Source organism: Triticum urartu, chromosome 5A (assembly GCF_056163025.1).
Source record: "Triticum urartu cultivar PI428250 chromosome 5A, HENAU_Tu73, whole genome shotgun sequence".
Lineage (NCBI taxonomy): Eukaryota > Viridiplantae > Streptophyta > Magnoliopsida > Poales > Poaceae > Triticum > Triticum urartu.
In genome coordinates this window covers 430448668-430468641 of record NC_141877.1, presented here as the reverse complement: position 1 = coordinate 430468641, position 19974 = coordinate 430448668, and the positions used below count along the sequence as shown (strand labels likewise).

At 46.7% G+C, this 19974-nt stretch overlaps 3 protein-coding genes across 11 annotated transcripts; 1 reads left to right on the top strand and 2 right to left on the bottom strand.

Moving 5' to 3' along the window:
• Positions 1-2276: 2276 nt before the first annotated feature.
• LOC125509457 (protein SRG1) lies at positions 2277-4149 on the bottom strand. Its single transcript, XM_048674437.2, has 4 exons — positions 3884-4149; positions 3533-3798; positions 2706-3033; positions 2277-2584 (listed from the first exon to the last, which is right to left on the bottom strand). The coding sequence occupies exons 1-4, from the start codon at positions 4133-4135 to the stop codon at positions 2342-2344; spliced, it is 1089 nt and encodes a 362-aa protein (XP_048530394.2). The 5' UTR covers positions 4136-4149; the 3' UTR covers positions 2277-2341.
• A 1537-nt stretch (positions 4150-5686) lies between these two features.
• On the bottom strand, positions 5687-8101 carry LOC125509458 (uncharacterized). The gene is made up of 3 exons (XM_048674438.2): positions 7025-8101; positions 6762-6941; positions 5687-6613 (listed from the first exon to the last, which is right to left on the bottom strand). The coding sequence occupies exons 1-3, from the start codon at positions 8099-8101 to the stop codon at positions 5885-5887; spliced, it is 1986 nt and encodes a 661-aa protein (XP_048530395.2). The 3' UTR covers positions 5687-5884.
• LOC125509459 (uncharacterized) lies at positions 7139-12671 on the top strand. 9 transcript variants are annotated; one of them, XM_087526317.1, is made up of 5 exons: positions 7139-7274; positions 9898-9996; positions 10166-10343; positions 11600-11714; positions 12305-12671. In XM_087526317.1, the coding sequence occupies exons 1-5, from the start codon at positions 7272-7274 to the stop codon at positions 12453-12455; spliced, it is 546 nt and encodes a 181-aa protein (XP_087382443.1). In that variant the 5' UTR covers positions 7139-7271; the 3' UTR covers positions 12456-12671. The 9 variants fall into 9 exon arrangements, with proteins under 9 accessions (XP_087382443.1, XP_087382442.1, XP_048530398.2 ...); XM_087526316.1 differs by having other exon boundaries at positions 10163-10343; XM_048674441.2 differs by having other exon boundaries at positions 7156-7180; positions 10163-10343.
• The last annotated feature ends 7303 nt before the right edge of the window (positions 12672-19974 follow it).

Below are 19974 nucleotides of genomic sequence, written 5' to 3'. Positions count from 1 at the left end.
AACGGAGCTAGGAGCAGAGCCCCAAACATCATAAAAAATTAATTGTAATGGTTGAGTAGAAACACTAGTAGAAATTGGATAGGGCAATTGATGACTTTTAGCTCGCTGACAAGAATCACAAATAGTTTCAACATTGCGTTCACCAACATACGGGAGCTTATTTCTCCTAAGGAGTTTTTCAACTAAAGCAAAAGAAGCATGTCCTAAACGATCGTGCCATCGTGTTGACGAGAGTTTGACAACACCAAAAGTTTGTTTATTGAGTCTTGTGCGCTCCGGAATCAACGGGTAAAGCCCTCGAACACATCTACCGCGATAGAGAATTCTCCTCGTGGCCTGATCCTTGATAAAAAAGAAATATGGATGAAATTCAAGAAAAACATGATTATCAAGGGCAATTCGATGAACAGAAAGGAGACTTTTATTGGCACTAGGAACATGCAAGATTTTCTTAAGATAAATTTTTCTTAGGGGGGTACTAAAAATTGAGTGACCAATGTGGTTTATCCTCATACCTTCACCACTAGCTGTGTGGATTTGGTCCTTGCCGCGGTATTTCTCCTTCATGGTCACCTTCTCAAGTTCATTGGTGATGTGGTTGGTGGCACCACTGTCGACGTACCAGTTGGTGTCGATCCCATAGGAGCCATCCGCAGCAGCAACAACTTTGTCTTCATCTTGGGAGGAGTCGCCGCCGTCGTCGTAGCGGTACCAGCAGTCTTTGGCCGTATGCCCTAGCTTACCACAGATTTGGCAGCGAGGTGCATCCGGGCGTGATCTGGTGGAGCCGCCGCGGCGGCCCCTGTTGTTGCCAGAAGAGGGCCGTCCGCCGCCGTCGCGAGTGGTGCTATTGCCGTTGCCCCCGCCAAAGGCCTTGCCCTTGTTGCGAGGTGGTCCGCGGTGATGAGAGGAGCCGCCGCCACGGCCACGGTAGGTGGCGTTGGCAAACGACTTGAAGCCGCCCGAGGACTGGAAGAGCGCCACGCGCTGATCAAAGTTGCTCATCATGGAGAAGAGCTCGTCGATGGAGACCGGCATGGTGCGGGCGTCGAGGGCAGACACCAGGGGCTGGTAGTCCATGTCCGGCCCATGGAGAATGTAGGAGACAAGCTCGTCATCTGGCAGAGGCTTGCCGTCCGCGGCGAGTTCGTCCGCGAGGCTGCGCATGTGGGCAAAGCAGGTGGAGACGGATTGAGTCCCCTTCTGCGCGTTGATGAGGGCCGTGCGAATATTGTTCACCCGGCTGAGCGACTGAGACGAGAACATGCCCGACAGAGCAGCCCAGAGCGCGGGCGACGTGGTGATCGCGGTCACCTGCACGAGGACCTCCTTGGACAGATTGTTGAGCAGGTAACCAAGAACCTGCTGGTCCTCCTGTACCCAGATTGGGTGGAGAGGGTTGGGCGTCGATGACTCTTTCCCGTCTTTGTCCTTGGTGACGAGGAGTCGGGCCGGCTCCGGTGTGGTGCCGTCGGCATAGCCGAACACACCGGCGCTCCGCAGCTGCGGCACGATCTGGGCGCGCCACAGCACATAGTTCGTGCGGGTAAGCTTCTCCATGACCTGCTGGTTGAGGTTTGGGTGGGAGGAGCCGGAGGAAGACATGGCTAAGGCACTAATGGAGATGAGCTAGATGAGATTGAAAGAGGAGGCTCTGTATACCATGTGCGAGAGCGGAAACGTCTTACCTCGATGTGAGGCGACGTGTTGCATGTTATAGGCAGGGGCGCAGGATCCCTGATAGCGCATACATGCGGTTGGAGAGAATCGGGAGTACAACTTGGAGAGGAAGAATAGAAGAGATAAGGCTAAGCTAGTTACAAGAGATAAGAGATAACAAGCCGGCCTAACAACCTCTATACGTATCTACGTTGATCTCCACGAGAATACATGAGTCCTGCACATATACGCCTTGTTTGACAGTTGACTCAAATTTCCTCATCCCCAAATGTTTGTGAGATAGTGAGAAACGGAAATAGAGGCCATCGATACCATGGTGAGATGATAAGGAGCTGCAAAAGGTCGTTGACTAGATGAACTCCATACATGTATCGTTTTATAATGCTTTTGTCACTCAATGCTTTGATTATTGCCCCATGTATTTTGTTCGTTCGTTAATTCATCCTCATAAAAGGAAACAATTATAGGTCGTTATTTTCGTTTTTAGAGACTAATTACCTGAAGTTGTGAGTGTTTATGCTAGCGTCCTATATGTCATCAATAACTGAAACTGAGTCACTTATAAGAAAGGCGAAGGTAGACCCCCACTGGCACAATAGATAAAACCATCTCTTTATTCTTTATAGCAATCACTTCTACGGCTCCATAATAAACAGCGAACCTATATTTTCAGGGTGTCAATGAATCTCTTCCCTTGACGGAAATGTTCAAAGAGCCCAGCCACAAAATCCTTGGCCACCATTTTCTTATATCTTGGCGGTCGCTTGTCATCCAGCAAACCGGGCGCTGGCTCCAACATCGTTTCTGCATCCACGGCGTAAAACACAGCCAAGGAAAGCCTATCCTTCTCGACGTTCGTCACCACTCTGTGAACCGGGCTCGTAAAGATTCCATTGTTCATTATCTGCGTCAAAGTTTTACATACAAGTCAATGAAGCATCAGGGTTCAGGAGATAGGATATAACACCGACCATTACCATTACATATTAATCAAGAGAGTAAGTGTGTATGTAGTAGATGCTTACTTCTAGGCAGTCTGCTAGGTTAATCAGCAATGTGTGAGGCTTTGCTGGAACATTGTACCATCTCCCATCTCTCTGAACTTGCAAGCCACCGACGGTGTCATCGTTGAAAAGGATGGTAAGGAGACCACCGTCGGAGTGAGCCCTGAGGCCCAAAACTAGGTCAGGCCTCGGACATGGAGGGTAGTAGTTGAATCTAGCAAACCCGGGGGCCTTGTTTGATATCTGGTTGACGAAGTAGTCCTCGTCAATCTCCAGGAGCTTGGCTATCGACCGTAAGACGAGGTCTCTTATTTTCTTGATTCTTGATGCATACTCTTGTAGCACGTCCCTGTAGAAAGACTCTGGAACAGTTTAGTCAAATAAAAGCTTCTGGTCCTTTAATTCAGTTTCTAACTTTTTATGAGTTGCCTTTGAATATCCTTTTTAAGAGGGTAAATACCCCCTGACTTTGGATATCTTTTAAAGAAAGCAATTATTAATCAACAAATTGCACAAAACTACACCGCGAGCAACAAAAGAACTACGTACATCACTAAGAGAAGTTTACAACAGTCTATATTCACATAGGGAAGTTGCGTCTTTTTTAAAAAGAACTTAGCCTAACTTCATTATAGGAAATGGCATGATAACACGGGTCCAGTAGCAAGAGAGACATGCAATGCCCATTGACTAAATCACAGAGTACGTTTACCCAGAGTGGAGTTTATGACACTATTCTTTACACTGAAATTTCCTAAAATTTCACTGTGCCTTCCTTTGCATTGCAACTAAGCTAATACAGTATTAGAAATGTGAAAAACATCACTCAAGGTAGGGGAGCAGGTAACCTGAAAGATTCGGGGTGACTGGGCCACTTGGCGAAATTCCTCTCATCCTCCGGCTCCACTCTCAGATGCAACCGGTCGCTCCAGTTGAGGACCTGATCGTCGGACACCACCTTGTCACTGCCATACCCTTCCACCTGGTAGTCCTTGCCGTTGCCGTCCACCAGGTTGCTGCATTTCTGCCTCTCCTCCGCCGGCTGCCGGAAGAACTCCCTCGATACGCTCGTCATGGCGTCCATGAGAGAGTCCTCGATCCCATGGTTGGTGGCCTGGACAAGTGTTAAACAGCAAGAGTTCAGTAACTTCAGAAACTAGTTGATCCATGCATTATGGTGCACGCAGACGCTCGCTCACCAGGAAGAAGCCCCAGGTCTGCAGAGCCGCCCGGAGCCTCTCGGCCTCGTCGGCGTCCGTGAGCCGGCTAAGGTCGACGAGGGGGATGGGCTCCGGAAACTCGTCGGCGGCCAGCAGGTCGCCGTGACGGTCTTGCTCCGGCAGCACGTACTGCCGCGGCGGCTCCTCGGCGCCGGCCGCCGCCAGCTCCTGCACCGTCGGCCGCACCATCGGCGACGCAGCCATTTCTGTGCTTGGGTGAGACGCAGCCATCTTGAAGTTGAAGATGGAGGGGCCGGTATGTATAGCCTCGAGTGTGTGCCTCGATTTTCCTTTTCCAAATTTGTCTTAATCCTCCTCCAATCATTCTCTGGGCGACATCATGCATGACGCACTCGATGCGACTCTTCTTTGTCCGTCGCAATCGTATCATACTCCAGTCAAGATCGCGACTGAGCTATCTATCCAGTGCTCCGATGTGAGCTCAGCCGTTGGATCGTGATCCAGCGGGCAGCACACGCGATGTGGACCAATAGCACCAGTGGCCACTGGCCAGGCTGAGCTGAATTGATGGGGAAAGTATTGACAAAAACTGGACCATTGTCCAGATTCATAGTGGCTGACAAGTCAAATTTGAGAAAGTTTTTTTTTTGCGAAGTGACCGACAGTTTCCTGGCCCAATTCCAGTTGATTTCTGTTCATAATCAGGTTTTCTCATGATTTCAGCACAATAATCATTTAGTAATCTTCAAGCCTGAAGGGAGTGACCCGTTAATATCAAGTAAGTAAGAGGATTTTGACAATTGACAAGGAAAAATGTAACGCTGCAACAACGCTGCCATTCCAACAGATTAAAGTATTTGTATAATACTGCTACATGAAGTTTGAAGAGCACAAAGATAACACATGGAGTACAAGTCTCGGCATTCTACAGTGTTTTCAAGACTATCTTGTTCAGTTATTGTACTCAGGTCAGTTTATTTGTAGTAGGAAACACCAGCTCGGCGGCTCCTCGACGCCGGCCGACGCCAGGTCTTGCACCATCGGCGTCTCGTCGGACGCAGCCATTCTGTTATTTCTGTGCTTGGGTATGAGTTTGGTTACTACTGTTCACTTGAAGTTCAGAGGGGGAGGGGAGAGAGGGGATGGGGTTATACATAGCCTCGAGTCATTTTCTGGGCGGATCATGCATGATACACTCCACACGACTCTTCTTTGTCAGTCACAATCGTATCATCCTCCAGTCAAGATTGCATTGCGACTGAGCTAATAGCCATAGGTTTTCAGTTGTGTCATCCTTCAGTCAGACTGTGAGTGCTACCACTATCCTATCTTCAGTCAGTCAGATTGCATTGCGACTGAGTGCTACCACCATCCTATCTTGTACCACACGATCGAAAATAGCACTAGTGGCCACCGGCCAGGCTGAGCTGAATTGATGGGGAAAGTATTGACAAAAACTGGACCATTGTCCAGATTCAAAGTGGCTGACAAGTCAAATTTCAGAAAGAATATTTTTGACTGACAGTTTCCGGGCCCAATTCAAGTTGATTTCTGTTCATAATCAGGTTTTCTTATGACTTCAACACAATAATCATTTAATCTTCAAGCCTAAAGGGAGCGACCCGTTAATATTAGTAAAAAGAAAGGGACAATGGCAATTGACAAGGAAAAAAGTAACGCTGCAAAAACCGATAATATCAGTATACTACTGCTACATGAAGATTGAAGAGTACAAATATAGCGCATACAAGTCTCAGTATTCTAGAGTATTTGCAAGACTTTCTTGTTCAGCTGTTGTACTCAAGTCAGTATGTTTGTAGAAAACACCAGCAAGGCAATAACATTAATAGAAATGGAAGTAAAAAGTGATATTTCAGATAGCTAAGGTGCAGAGTGCAGACTGCAGAGTATAAGACTACACCAGTTATCCATAATCCTTCACGGAATACAGAAACACCGAACCATGCATATCTTGCCCAGCAGTTGCTAGCCTTTGATATTTCAAATTATTTTGTAAGACTATGCTAGCGAAAAACTAACTAGACGGTCGACAAAGGCCTCCCGATGAAATGCCTGAATTGCATCACCATCAGACTCACCGAGAATTATCTGGCAATTTGGTAGGGCTTTTTGGAGAGGCAATATTTTTGTTTCAAGAATATCGGATGTATCCAGATGATCCTTCTGGAGCCACTCTGGTCGATCACTCTTCGATGTAAATAGCAGCAGTTGGTTGAGACTAGTAGAGTTCCTCAACACAAATCTTAGTAGCCTCATCTCATTGTCACCCCCCTTGAAATTCGTCATCTTGAGCAACTTAAGGTTCTCAAGGCAACCCTCTACTGGCTCTTCCTCTGATTGCCCTCCATCAGATAGCTCTTCATCTGACCAGTCTTCCTCTGACTGATTTTCCTCCGACGCCTCTCCCTCTGGCAGCTCGTCTCGAAGCTCATCTTCCTCTTCTGATAGCTCTCCCTCTGGCAGCTCGTCTTGAAGCTCATCTTCCTCTTCTGATAGCTCTCCCTCTGGCAGCTTGTCTTGAAGCTCATCTTCCTCTTCTGCCAGCTCTCCCTCTAGTAGCTCCTCCTGAAGCTCATCTTCCTCTTCTGGTAGCTCTTCCTCTGGCCCATTTTCCTCAGGTGCCTCTTCTCCCCGCAGCTCCTCCACTGGCCCATTTTCCTCTAGTAGCTCTTCCTCTGATTCTGATGGTTCTGAGCCCAGTCTATAATAGTGACTATTTGTTGGAAGCTGCAACAGAGCATAGTAAGCATTAGGAAGAAGTAAAGCACAGCAAGAGAAAGTATACAATACAATGTGTATTAAATAAATGCATCCCTAATGGCCATAGTGCAATCTGTTTAGCAACCAAGGTCATCTTGCACTCTAGTATCTTCACCTGCACAAACAGCCTCTCTAAAAGAGGGGGGCAGCAGGCCACCATGAAAACGTAAATGTCATCCAGGCTGCTGTTGTACATTGCAAACATCAGCAGCTGCAGCTCTCTCAAATTCCTCAATTTGCACGACGCGGCACCACTTTTGGTTAGTGATCTCTCACGAGCCTTGGCAGACACTCTCTGCAAAGAAGTCTATGACCAATGAGTAGCTGAGTAATGCAATTAAATCGATGGAATGGAATGGAATGCAGTAAGCAACGAACCCGCAGGGCACTGCTGCAGAGGGTAAGCACGGTGAGGCTTGAGAGGTTGGTGAGTGCCTGAAGCCAATTTCTTGGCACCCCTGCAGGCCAAGCAAAATCGAAACAGAGTGGGGTGCCGAGAGGCCGGAGGCGACCGGCAGGTCCGCCGAAGCATAGGTAAAGGTCGGCGAGCGCGCAGGTGGCAGGGATTGTCAGGGCGCGGATGTAGGAGCCGCTGTAGCGGAAGGAGCGAAGGCTGGGCGCCTCCATGGTACAAATGTCTCTCACCCCTCCGCACTCCGCGACGGTGAGGCTCCTCAGGTGCGGCCCGGTGGCCTCGAGGTTGACGAAATCGAGGCCGTCGCAGTAGCGCAGGTCGAGGGTGCGGAGGAGGGGGCACGCGGCGACCAGGTTCTCGACGGTGTGGTCGGAGAGCGTGACGCCGTCGAGGTAGATGACCTCGAGGACGGAGAAGGTGTGGGAGCGGGCGCAGAAGGGCTTGGAGAGGCCGACGCGGATGCCGCCGACGGTGAGGCGCGTGAGGTGGGCGTCGCCCCGCGGGAGGCGGAGCTTGAAAATGAAGCCCAGGGCCCGGTGGGCGAAGTCCACGTGGAGGTCGGCGGCGTAGTCCAGGATCCGGTGGACGCCGTCGGGCTCGAGGTCCCCCTTGCCGATCTGGAACGTCAGGGAGAGCCGGTCGAGGCGCCGCCGGCCGCGCCGCTCCAGGGACTCGAGGATCGGCGCCGGGGGCGCGTGGGTCTTGAGTCGGAGGTCGAGCGATGAGGGCGCCGGCCAGCGGTGCGCCCAGAGCGCGCGCCACCCGGTGGAGAGCGCGCCCGTGCGAACGGCGGATTTGAACGGGAGGAGGCCGAGGATGTGCAGCCGCAGCGCCTCCGGCAGCGACGAAATACGGTCCTCCTCCGCCGCCCCCGCGCCTGGATGCGCTCGCTCCCCTCCCTCGCCCGTCCGCCGCCTCTTCGAGCCGCCACCGGAGTCCAACTCCGTCGCCATTCCCTCCCGTCGCCGATCAGCCACCACCCCAGTGCTTTTGCTTCCTGTGACGGGTCGCTCGGCATTAACACTTAACACTAGTCTCATGGGCTGTTATTGTTGGGCCAGGTTTACCCAGTTCCACTGGCCCAGAACTCGGAATCTTTCGGCTGCGGGCCTGTGGAGGACAGAGCGCTTTGCCTTTTCGTCAGCCTTTTGCCATTCCCTCAAAAAAAAAGTTAGCCTTTCCATTATTCGATCTTTTTTCCTTTTGCCCTTGTCTTCTTACTCGCCGCTCGTCCCCTTAAACCCTCCCATGGCGGCCCGCCCATGCTCCCGCGGCTGCCCCAAGCTCCGGCGCCTCCTCTCCTCCGCCGCCGCCGCGAACCTCCCCCTCCTGTGCTCCTAGAGGCGCACGGCCAAGGGCTCCCTGGCGGATTTGGATGAATGCCACCGGCCGGCCGCCCCATCTCCTCTCCCCAGCGAGATCTAGGCTGCAGCCCCAAAGAGAACTAAATATTCTCCCTCTCCAACTCGCGCGAGCTTCGATCCGGTGCCCTGCGGCCGGCGTCCCCGAGACCGGCCCCGGCCCCAAACGCGGTTCCCAACCCGACGCCCCCCTCCCGCACGCTTGCGGCCTCCGGGAGCATCGCGCGGTCCTACATTTCGTTGCGGGTAAGCGCTCACTTGAGACTCCAGAACAATCATCCACTTTCTGCGTTGTGTTTGCACAACAGTTTCTGATCTTGTACATGCCACGGTTGATAGTTCAGTATCTGCTCCAGTGCAGCGTTAGTGTTAGCGAGTCAGATTGGAATAAGCCATCTTCTTTTTCTTAGGGGAAAAGTGTAGTGTAGTGCCCTTGATTGACTTGAAATAATGATCTGGAAGATTGACGGTCTTTAGACTAGGAGGGGTGTTCAAGATTGCAGACTAATAATTGCGTGACAGATTGTCATAGTTAGGATTTGTTCTAGAGGCTGCTTGAACCAAGTAACATCGGCGACTCGTAGTGTGATAACTTTTATGGTATGTATTTACAAGCACATAAGAATGGCGAGGTTGGTGCCCATTTCCCAGACTACCTTTTACATCTTTGTTCAACAAAAAGCTTGTAATGGTTTGTTCCATACAGATCATGAACGCCTAACTGTATTTCTGCAATTATCACTGTCTTAACACCTTACTCTTAACACCTTAAAACTTTGTCTTCTATTTTCGCTGTTTGATTTTGTGAAAGATCCTCATAGAACTTTCCCAACATAACATGCCATCTTCGCCAAAATTTCCGTAGGGTTGGCTTAGGTGCCACACAATGGATCCTGTCTTTTATACAGCGTCATGCTCACTTGTGGTATATGCTTTCTGGAGCCATATATCTGGACCAGTTGTTAGTTAATGTGCATTACCTAATTCTCCAAAGTTATATTTGTGGCCATGTATAGTCTTTGTATTTTCCCTGTTGTATAAGGGGCTTTCTGCATATTTCCCTCACATGTATGTGTATATATAGTGGACTATGGCCCCATGGGAATTCGAGTTGCATAGCCCTAGGTTTAGTTTCTCTCCTCCCACCGCACGCGCAGCTCGTGCTCAATTCCAATCGATCCCGGTCTCCGTCCTCTATTCCGGTATTCCCTGCCGCTCCCTCAGGTGGAGCCCTGATTCCTCTCGCTCATGTAGCTCTCGATCGAAGCTTCACAACGCGATATCCCTGATTGGATCGCAATCTTTCAGATTTGATCTAGTTTATCGTAATTAATGTCCATAATAGAGCAGATTTTTTGGGTAAAATTATCAGTTGATAAATGCTCTTCTTCTACTCAGTTTACGGTACAATGTTCAAGAAATCATTTTCATAGAAGTATATACCAAATTACCAGTACTTTTGTAACTTTTGTTAGGTGAGTCCTTTCCGCTCAGTGTTTATGGTGCCGCCTGTGTACCAGGAGCCTAGTATCATGCCGATCAATACAAGAACGGAGAAGGAGTTGGAAGAAAAGGTAAAAGATGACAACATCTCTTGCATTCATTTCTTTTCCATCTTCCCTTTGAGCACATCGGTTGTATCTTGGGTTTCTCTCTTCTTTCATCAGCTAGAAGAATTTTTTATGTAATTCACAAAAAAATCAATTTTTGTTTGAATGATCCTAATAGTTTTACTTGTAGGAGGTGTTATGCACGCACAAAAAGCCCAAAGCTACAGGGTGTGTTGCCCAACCGCAGCAGGAAATTGAACTCGCCATTGAGAGTGAGAATAAAGGGCATGGTGATCCTTCACCAAAAGAGTCTGCTTGTGTTGTGCTGAGCAATGGTGAAGCAAATGGTTGCAGTGAGGGGCATGTTCTTGGTATTTGAAATTCTTATCTTTTTTAATTCTTCTCATGATTCTTTTAGCCACTGTTAAATCTGATTGATTTCAGAATAATCAATACAGCCTTTAAATAAAATGTTATGGTTTCATATAAGATGGACAAAGAGTTATATCTCTTAAGTATGGTTGTGTTAGCCAAAATTTAGATATCAATGTACTTGAATGGAAAATTTGAATAACTTATTGCTGCCTATATAATGAGAGACTGGATGATCTTATAACCTCCTCATCTGTATATGTACTCCCTCTGATCGTAAAAAGTGGGCGTAATTTTCTGGGCGTGTAGATTAATGAATGATAGAAGAGAACTGGCCTTCTTATTTCCCCAAAACTACCCCTAATTAATCACGCGTTCATGGAAGTAATTGACATCAGTCATTAGCCAGATTAGGAACACACAAACTACCACACAAGATTTGGAATAACTACCACATGAGATTTAAGGAAAAGGCCGATGGGATGGAGACGATTAAGAGGCAATCTTGGTAGGCCACGGAGAAACAGAGACCTGACACTGTTCTTGCGTGGAAAAAGCGTGATTTTTTCACGGACATAGAGAGTGATATTTATAGTACTACTATAACATTAGCTTCAATTGTTAAGAGAAGTGATATATCAGAAGAAAGTGACATTGATCTGGCATGAAAACAAGGTAATGTGGACATAGCACTGAAGCTAACTTACATGGATACTAATTTCTCTGGCTTCTGCAGTCTGTCCAGGATTACAAAATTCACAATAACTCGTTAGAATGATTCTTAGTTTACTGCGAAATCCTTCTGTAGAAAATTGCCAGTTTAAACCATTGACTCGTAATATAGATAGCATGTAAGCATCTTCTTTATATCCTTCTGGGCGGTGTTTTATCTTTTGGTCAGAAAACGATGGTGCTTTATCTTATCTACAGTATTAACAGTTTCTTCACAAATTACCTGTTGCATGGTGTACTTTCTCGTGATGATGTATACCTTGGGCAAATGTCATGTCCAAATTCCGAAGACATGACTCGGGTAGAAAGGATCATTACAGTTCAAATATTCCATACAGTTAAGAAGTTAATGATCTGAATGTTCAGTATTTTGGTTCAAGAGTATTTTAACTAAGAATACAGTGTTTCAAATAAAATCTTGGACACGGAACAAGGGATGCATCACTCTAGCAATATATGCATAAATCTTATTTTTGAAGTTAAACTGTTGTTTTATAATTGCTGATTTTGTTTGAATTCATAGGCGGTGCAAATGAAGAACCAGAAGCAAGGTCGAGACTGGCTCAACTCTGCAGTGCAATTGGCTGGAAGAGTCCAACATATGAGTTTCAAGAACATGGACATGGCCATACAAAACTGTAAGCTTTCCTATTAACCCACGAGTCTGTAATTTGTTTTTTATGTGCTTTCAACAGATATAGGCGCATTGTGCATTATATTACCTCAAATGTAATATTGTCCATATTATCATAGGCAAAGCCACTAGTGGCTTCCTCCGCAAGGTGTGACAGTTACTGGCCATTCTATACTCACTTGAGTGTTCTTTGAACACTTTGTGCTGTACTACCAGCTCGTATGGCATGCATAGCTGATAATCGAGCTGCATTCCTGATGTGCCATGCACTACTGTTTGAAAATTGAATAATTATACAAGATCGTGCAGTTGGTAAATCCAATGCTGATAAACACTGCAATGGCAATAATGGAATGGTGATAAACACTGAAGGCTACTCAGAAGTAGCCCAGAAGTCCATGTTCTTTTGAGAAAATTTCTATAGTTTCATTAGCTCGGGCTAGCTACCACGTCAACGCTAATAAATAACAACTCTGATGTCTTATGTTTTCTATTCTGGGCGGTGGAAAATGCATCTGGTTGATAATTTGCTTAAGATGGTAGGTAGAGTTTGAAATAGAAATGGGCATATCTGATGTTCTATTAACACTGCAGGTTCACATGCAAGGTGAGTGTTCTTGTGGAGACGTTCACAGACACTGTTGTGGAGTGCATCAGTGAGCCCAAACCCCAGAAGAGAGCTGCCCAGGAACAAGGTGCTGAAGGTGTGTTATGGACCCTCAAGCGCCTTGGTCATGTGAAATAGCTCTAGACGTCCTCCATCAGGCGTGGCGCGACGTCTGTGTACCCTCTTGTTACCATCCGATCCATCATAAGAGCGGTATCTGCTCTTTCTTGAATCCATGACTCAACCTGCGATCATGTTGTCAGCCGATGCTTATGCACGGTTAAACTTGTTGCTCTGTCGGTCGTGTTCTAATTTCATATTGCTTTAGATCTCTATACAAACTAGTGAAGTGAACCCATCTCCAATAGTCCAATAATTCTTATCTTTAGACCATTCTGAGCCATTTACGAACATTACAGCGAATATGATCAAGACATTTATGGCTCCCACATAAATAAGAAGCTGTGCGACAGCTACAAAGTAGGAATTTAATAAAAAATAGAATAAGGATATACAAACAAGAACTAATCCCAGCGAAAAGGCAGAATAAATGGGGTTGGTAAGTAATACTACTCCTAGACCCCCTAGTAGAAGAACAAATCCCCAAAATAGCATAAGAATCTCATGTATTGGTCCAGGTAAATCCATTATGGATAAAAAGAAATTAATAGTATAATTTTTTTCATGAACTGACTAAAACTAAAGGATTCAAGGAAGGAAAAAAGGATTAGGGTATTTTTTTGTGTATAACTGTATAGTTAGAAATTATATTATATCACGAAAATCTAGTCTGATTTAAAATAAGAAAGAATTTCCAATAAGCAGTAGTTTTTCGTTTTTCTTTATAGTTTAATTTTAAAGTTTAATAAAGAATTGTTAGATTTTTATAACAGAAAGACAAAATCAAAGTTTAGTAATCAGTAATCGTTCTTGAATTCGAAGATTTTTCTTTGTTTATTTTACTTTCAGACGAATTCCTAATTGTTTGAATTGTGTAATCTCCCATTATGGAGATTGGTAACCGACTTAAAGCAATTTGATTGTAATTCAATTCATGACGATATAGGTAGAAAGTTCATATTCTTCAGTCATTGATAAACAACTTGTTGGACAGTACTCAACACAATTACCACAAAATATACAAACTCTGAAATCAATACTATGATTAAGCAATTGTTTTCTTTTAATATCCTTTTCAAATCTCCAATCCACAACGGGTAAATCTATTGGACATACGCGAACACATACTTCACAAGCAATACATTTATCAAATTCAAAGTGGATTCGCCCTCGGAAACGCTCTGGTATAATTGATTTTTCATAAGGGTAGTGAATCGTTGCTTAAGCAAGGGCTCTAGCTGAGTTATGTTCTGTTTTAAGTAGGAAGATAGTATCAGGAGTAGCAGCTATGTTCAAGCACAAGTACACATGCTACAACCTCTTCGACGACGTTATCAGGCCGGTGTTCTGAAACCTGGATGAACACTGAATATCAGGAGTTGCATCCTGAATGGTCAATTTTTTGTTAAGATTCAGTTCGTTTGGTGCGGTGAGCCTGCATGTTTATGCTCAGAGCATACATGCCACACGAAAACTGAACCAAGGCGAACTAGTGTTCGTGTGGTGCAAACGGGAACACAAAATCAACCCGTGAAGCACACAGAAGTTTTATATAAGCAAGTAGATGAATGGAACGCCCGAACGACATTTACACTTGCACAGCATGGCACCTCTCTCGTTGTCATGCCATGGCGCTCATAGAGATTTCAGTGGAGTCCGAAAACCCGATGTCTCGGCTATCATGCCAACGACAACACACATTGTTGCCTAAAACGCTTAGCTAGTGCAACAAGGAACCATACGTTGGGTGTTCAGAATTTTAACCGCGTGTTCACGCTTACAAAGTTGCCCTAAATCAACTGGAATTCGACCAACATTATCCAGGCACAGAGGGGGTGCTTTCAACTTATTGGCAGACTGAACCGGGCAAACGTTTACAACGTAAAAACTTTGGATTAAATTTGAAATTTTCATGAAATCGGTTGAAATTTTATGACACTGTCCGCGTGCAGAGGAGCTACTTTGAGCTTATTGACTGATCAAAACTTGCAAATGTGCTCCCCAATTTCATTTGTTCGCTAGTGTTAAAAATTAGTCCTTTGGAGTAATCATAGGGCCTCTCTAGATCTCCGTCGACTGAACTTTTCTGAAGTCAGTCCATTCAGGAAAGTGCAACTTGCACTCTTTCGCCCTGTTGCATTTTTTCTATGAATGGACTGAAACTCAAGGAAATTTCAATCGAGCGAGACCTAGCAAGACCGGTAATCGTGTTCTAACTCACTGGAGTTGGGTTGGTGATTTACGATTCTAATTCTCGCGGCAGTAAATCACTATTGTATTCATGCTTGTGTCGTGGGTTATTTGGAATGAGAGAACGCAAGAGTGTTCCGGCATAAAAGCACGCCTCCGCCATTTCTACTCAACACCATCGTCGACAAGGCAAACCTTTGGATCACCGCCGGAGCAAAGAAGTTAGGGTCTTTTTTATTGCGAGAATAATTGACATGCCGTATTCTAAGTGTGTGTCGTAACAAACTCTTCTCTCCTTTTTTATTATTTATTTATTTATAACTCTTCTCTCCTTATTTAATATATGAGGCAAATCTTTTGCCTCCGTTTCAAAAAAAAAATTATTGTATCCAGGATCCAATTCTTGTACGAACTAGTGAGAGGCAAACAAGATGTGAATACGACTCATGAGTAAAATCTTTTTGAATAGGCTGCGCCATTTGTGCACAACCCTCCAAAGCTCACCCATCGTGCGTTGGCGTTGCCATACCTTTTGACATCGTCAGTACAAGACTGTATCCGCACAGGTGGCAACAGATGTCGATTTTTACTCGTATATATGTCACCAGGAGATTTGCAGTGTCCCAAACGTGTGATGTGATCTGCCACGACCAGCGACAGCGCCAGGAGATATTTTTACTTTCTTTTCTTTTTGGCGAAGAAGAGCGGTACAAGTGGGCATTACGTGTCCGCGTGTATGTATGTATATCTAGTTCGATCCGGTCAAATACGTACAAATCAGTATACTCAGTTTATCATTTGTTGATCCGCTAATGTTATAGGAATAGGGTGTGCGTGCATGCGTTCATAGGGATGAGTGTATATGCATGTATATGAGCGCTTGTGTCTGTACTGATGCTAAAAAAAATAAAAATAAAAAATAATGTTATAGTGCGAGATCAGTTGACTAGTACAGTACAGTATTATTTTTATTCCACTAAGTAAATCGTCCCGTGGATTTTCGCACGACTTTTATCTCGCGGCGCGACGACCGTTCGTGTTCTTGCGCAAAATTCATCCAATCCAATCCGGCGACCGGTCGGTGCACCACATGTTGCATGTACCTGGGCAGGCGGGCTGCGTGCATCGAACGAACCGGACGCACGTCGCTGGCGCCCGTGCTGGCGCATGGCGTGCATCCACCCAAGCCAGGACCAGGAGCCACCGCCACAGCCACGCACGGCCGAACTGGGAGGGGAGCACAGCGCTGTCCTGTGCCACGGAATGCGTCGGTCCGAGCTTATCTCTCTGCCCGCGATGGTCTTTGCCCGGGCCGGCCGGCCACGCGAGGGAACTGCTGTGCGGTGCCATCCCCCCACATGGCGTGCCCGCGATCGAGTCGCACGCGCCACTGTTCCTATCCAGGAATAATGTTGCGTTACTACTGAATGTGGGTGGACAGCGCCCCAGTCTCATTGCTGTTCATCCTTATCTCACTTTTTGTTGAAGAAAAATCTGTTTTAATCTCCCCAACTTCACTCCATTAGCTCGATCGATTGCAGTTCCAGGAGGCATGATTTGGGAGCTTAATCTCCCCGGCTAAAGTACGGTTCGGGGGCCGGCTTGGCCCCGATGACAGCTGCTTCGGCACCGGCACAGGCAGGCCAGGGACCGCTGGGCGGCCCGACCCCGTGCCGGTCGCCCACCGGCAGCAGCGAAGCGAAAGACGGGGTGGGGGACATCGACTGCGCACGCCCAGCTAGCTCCGCCCCGCTGCTCCGCTGGCCGGACCCGGATCTCGGGAGCGGAGGGTCCGTCCTCTCCTCGCGTGCGCATCGATCGCCGGCGCGGCGCGGCGCGTAGGTACGTCGGTCGCTCCGTTGCTGTCAGCGATCATGAGAGATTGCTCGGCGGTGGCGTGGCAGCCCGCGATTCTTGTCGCCCCAAAGCGTGCTCAGTTCATAATCATATCATATCGCGGGTCGATCGGTCACGGGCTCGAATGATGTGCGATGCTTTATGTTATGCCATGCCATTGTTGGACTGGACATGCGTGCATGCATGGCATATGAGCGAGCGGGGAGATCTCCTTTGTTGTTTTGCGGTTTTTGGTTCGGTACGTGTAGTGTAGGTGGTGTGTCAATGGTATGCCAGGCCCGTGGGTGGCGGTCTGTGCGCCGTCGATGTCACGAATCTTGGGTTGGGGAGCTCGCCTCGCTCTGGTGTTACGTTTATTTTAGGAATGAAGGATCTCTATGCAGTCAATTGAGTTTTCTCTTTTACGTCTCCAAAGGCGCATTAGTTGTTGAGAAGATGGTCTTATCGTATGTCGTGCATACGTGAGAAGATAAAAAAACAAATTATACAGTTAGTCATTTTTTAGTGTTATATCTAAGATCAATATTTGCATGCTCCTAAATGTGTTGAATGATTAAAAATAAAATAACGGTTTTCCTTATAAACTGGATCAGTCAAAGCCTAAGGAGTGACTCTTGGCTTTGGCCGCTTTTGAGCAATATATATTCAGGTGGGAGAACTCTATCATTCTTCAAAAATTTAAAAGCAAAATAGAAAACACATAGTTAAGAGATGACATCGAGTACAATGGATATAATTCTCTTGTTCTTCTTAGTGAGAGATCATCTCTTGGCTAAAAACAAGATACCCCCTTTTCTCATTTCTTTCTCTTCCAACTCAACAATTGTCATGTGTTGTATTGCTAAGGGCAACTCTAGCAGATTCGGCACATCGGCAATCGTCATATGTGATATGGAACACACCCCATATGGATATGGCAAACCAGTTCCCTGCATGCATGGACCATTTGTCCAGGGTCGTACTTTTTTTAGCCTATTGACAACAATTTAGATGAAACAATGAGCATAATTCAACAAATAATATTAAAAATAATTAGCCCAATTTAATAAATAATCCAATCTAATAAATTGGTATAAATGAAAATAAATGAATTTTGAATCAATTTTAAGCGCTTTCCCCAGCTAGCTGCCAGCAATTGTTGACGAAAACCTCCTTCAACTGATGATGGGAGGCTCGGTTTTCAATCTTCCGGTACACCTCAAGAAGTGCTTTAATGCGGTCATGGTTTCTGCGGGGACCTGATTGGTTCTCCATTAGGTTCAAAGTCAATGGGCCTGATATTTCCCTTTCATCCTCTATGATCATGTTGTGTAGAAAAACATAATCTATCATGATATTTGCCAAGACATACTTGTTAAGTTGTTATTAAAATGAGTAGCCTCCTGGACAATTATAAACCTTGATTGCAGCGCTCCAAATGTTCTCTCAATGTCTTTCCTCTAAGCTTCTTGTGCCATGGCGAAATTTTTATGTTTCATGCTCTTAGGGCGTCTCCAACGCAGACTCGCAAGTTTGCTCTGGTACCCGTGCACGGACAAGGGGGGACCAATCCGCAGGCATAGATCCCGGAGGCGGCCATCCAACGCTGCATGCATAAATTTCATGCTGGATTTCAAGTAACCGGATGATATTCATGCAAACATGACGGATTTTGACATAAATCGGACGAAATTCATTACATTTCGAACATCTTTCATTACATCTCGAACATTTAGAACAAACAAAATCGCCCCGACCCTAAACCTATTCTACAGCGGCGGCCTCGTCCATTTCCTTTGTAATCCACATCGGCGAGCACGTCCTTCATCCGTCTTCTCCATGAACGGCGGCAGAGTTCAAGACCTGTGAAGTGGAGGTGCAAATTTGGGTGAGGAAGACTAGAACATGAGAGACAGACCGGCCCACACGGGACACAATGCCAGTTGGGAAAACGTAGTAGAAAAAACAAAAAAGTTGTCCTACGATCAACCTGGAACACTATGAAGATGCAATAATGGTTTGGATCAGATTGTTACCGACTATGAGTTGCAGCGGAAGAACACAAGTCAATGTAGCATCTTCATAGTGTTCCTGGTTGATCACAGAGCGATTTTTTATTTTCTAATATGTTTCCCAACACTCATTCACCAAGGCGGCGTTGTAGTGCGCCTGCACTTGCTCCATGGTCATGCAGGCAAGCACCGGCTCGGGCTCCGGTGCGGTGTCGTCGTCGGACCTGTCTCCATTGTGGGGTCGTCGGAGAGCTTGCTCGGGAGAGCTGGCCGGCAAGCCGGCCTCCATCCGCCTGGCATGGGAGCTCTGCCAGGTAGCCGCAAGGCGACGATCTTGTGCTTCATCTCCAACGATAGGCTCTCCCGCACAACGTTCCTGCTCACGGTCATGGTGGATGTGGTGCTAGGGAGGAGGATGTGGAACGAATGTGTAGTGGTGTGGAGTTTAGCCAGGTATGGCCACCTTTAAATAGCGGATTTAGGTGAGTCCAAGCATCCAGATGTGTCAATGTGCGGCTCTAGAGTTAGTTCCTCGGCCGGTGAGCCTGCTTAAAGGCGACATACGGACGAACGGGTATTGAACGGGCGTGGTAGATATCCGTCATGTCCCGTATTTGATACATCTCTCCGACATTGAACAAGGCGGATACCAAGGATATGGCGCGGACGGCACTGTTGGCCGGCGCACCGCTTCAATGCCAACGCCAATGAGAGGTCGCGTCCGCTGTGGCCCGACGTCAATGCGGAGAGGCCACTATAGAGAAACATGAATGCAATGAGCTGGCACCGGGCGGGAACGCACGCGGGCGTGGGAGGAAGGTTTTTGATGGGCTAGGGTAGTGAGGAGCGGGTGTGGCAGCGGTCCGGAGGCCTGCAAAGCCCCTCCCCCTCCTCCCCCACACAAACTTTATCTCTGGTTTACGGGAAAAAGTGCGTCCCGGACCGCGGAGCGAACTGATACATGACCGTCTTGGATGGCTTCCAAGGTCCGAACCGCGTGGTCGAACCTACGTGAATAGTTTGAGGGTTGGCGTTGGAGATACCCTTAGGATTAGAAATTATTGTCACAATTTAATGTAAACCAAGATGGATAGATGATATCAGCTAGATAGTATCGTTGGTCATAACGATGGGTATTCATCGTGAAGTTGCAAGGTGGAGAGGTACCTGCGACTAGCCTTGCAAATATATGATATCTCTATAAGACATTTATGTCATTGTGAGATCCACGCAACCAAAGTAGCAATGCCAGATCCATCACGGTGTCAGCGAACACTTTTGTGCATTTGATGATTGTATTTTGAGCCAATCAAAGAGTGTCCATTGAATCTACAGGGGAGCCATACGCAAGCATTTAGTGTCGCGGTCACCTTTCAAAAATTGAAAAAACCAAGGAAACTGGCGATACTTCTTCATTGTTGAAAGATAGGTTCAACGACATTGCATGCCATAGGCAATTTGACGAAACAACCGCTCAGTCATGCGGAAGCGTCGCAGGA

Excerpts from the sequence above, each read along its gene's own strand:
- LOC125509457 (XM_048674437.2), bottom strand. The coding sequence starts at position 4,135 with ATGGCTGCGTCTCACCCAAGCACAGAAATGGCTGCGTCGCCGATGGTG. Across the intron at positions 3,799-3,883 it reads AGACCTGGGGCTTCTTCCTG|GCCACCAACCATGGGATCGA; the intron begins GTGAGCGAGCGT and ends ACACTTGTCCAG. Across the intron at positions 2,585-2,705 it reads ACCTAGCAGACTGCCTAGAA|ATAATGAACAATGGAATCTT; the intron begins GTAAGCATCTAC and ends ACTTTGACGCAG.
- LOC125509458 (XM_048674438.2), bottom strand. The coding sequence starts at position 8,101 with ATGAGACTAGTGTTAAGTGTTAATGCCGAGCGACCCGTCACAGGAAGC. Across the intron at positions 6,942-7,024 it reads TCTGCAGCAGTGCCCTGCGG|AGAGTGTCTGCCAAGGCTCG; the intron begins GTTCGTTGCTTA and ends ACTTCTTTGCAG. Across the intron at positions 6,614-6,761 it reads TAGAGAGGCTGTTTGTGCAG|CTTCCAACAAATAGTCACTA; the intron begins GTGAAGATACTA and ends GCTCTGTTGCAG.
- LOC125509459 (XM_087526314.1), top strand. The coding sequence starts at position 8,437 with ATGAATGCCACCGGCCGGCCGCCCCATCTCCTCTCCCCAGCGAGATCT. Across the intron at positions 8,669-9,916 it reads GGTCCTACATTTCGTTGCGG|TGTTTATGGTGCCGCCTGTG; the intron begins GTAAGCGCTCAC and ends CTTTCCGCTCAG. Across the intron at positions 11,715-12,304 it reads GGACATGGCCATACAAAACT|GTTCACATGCAAGGTGAGTG; the intron begins GTAAGCTTTCCT and ends TTAACACTGCAG.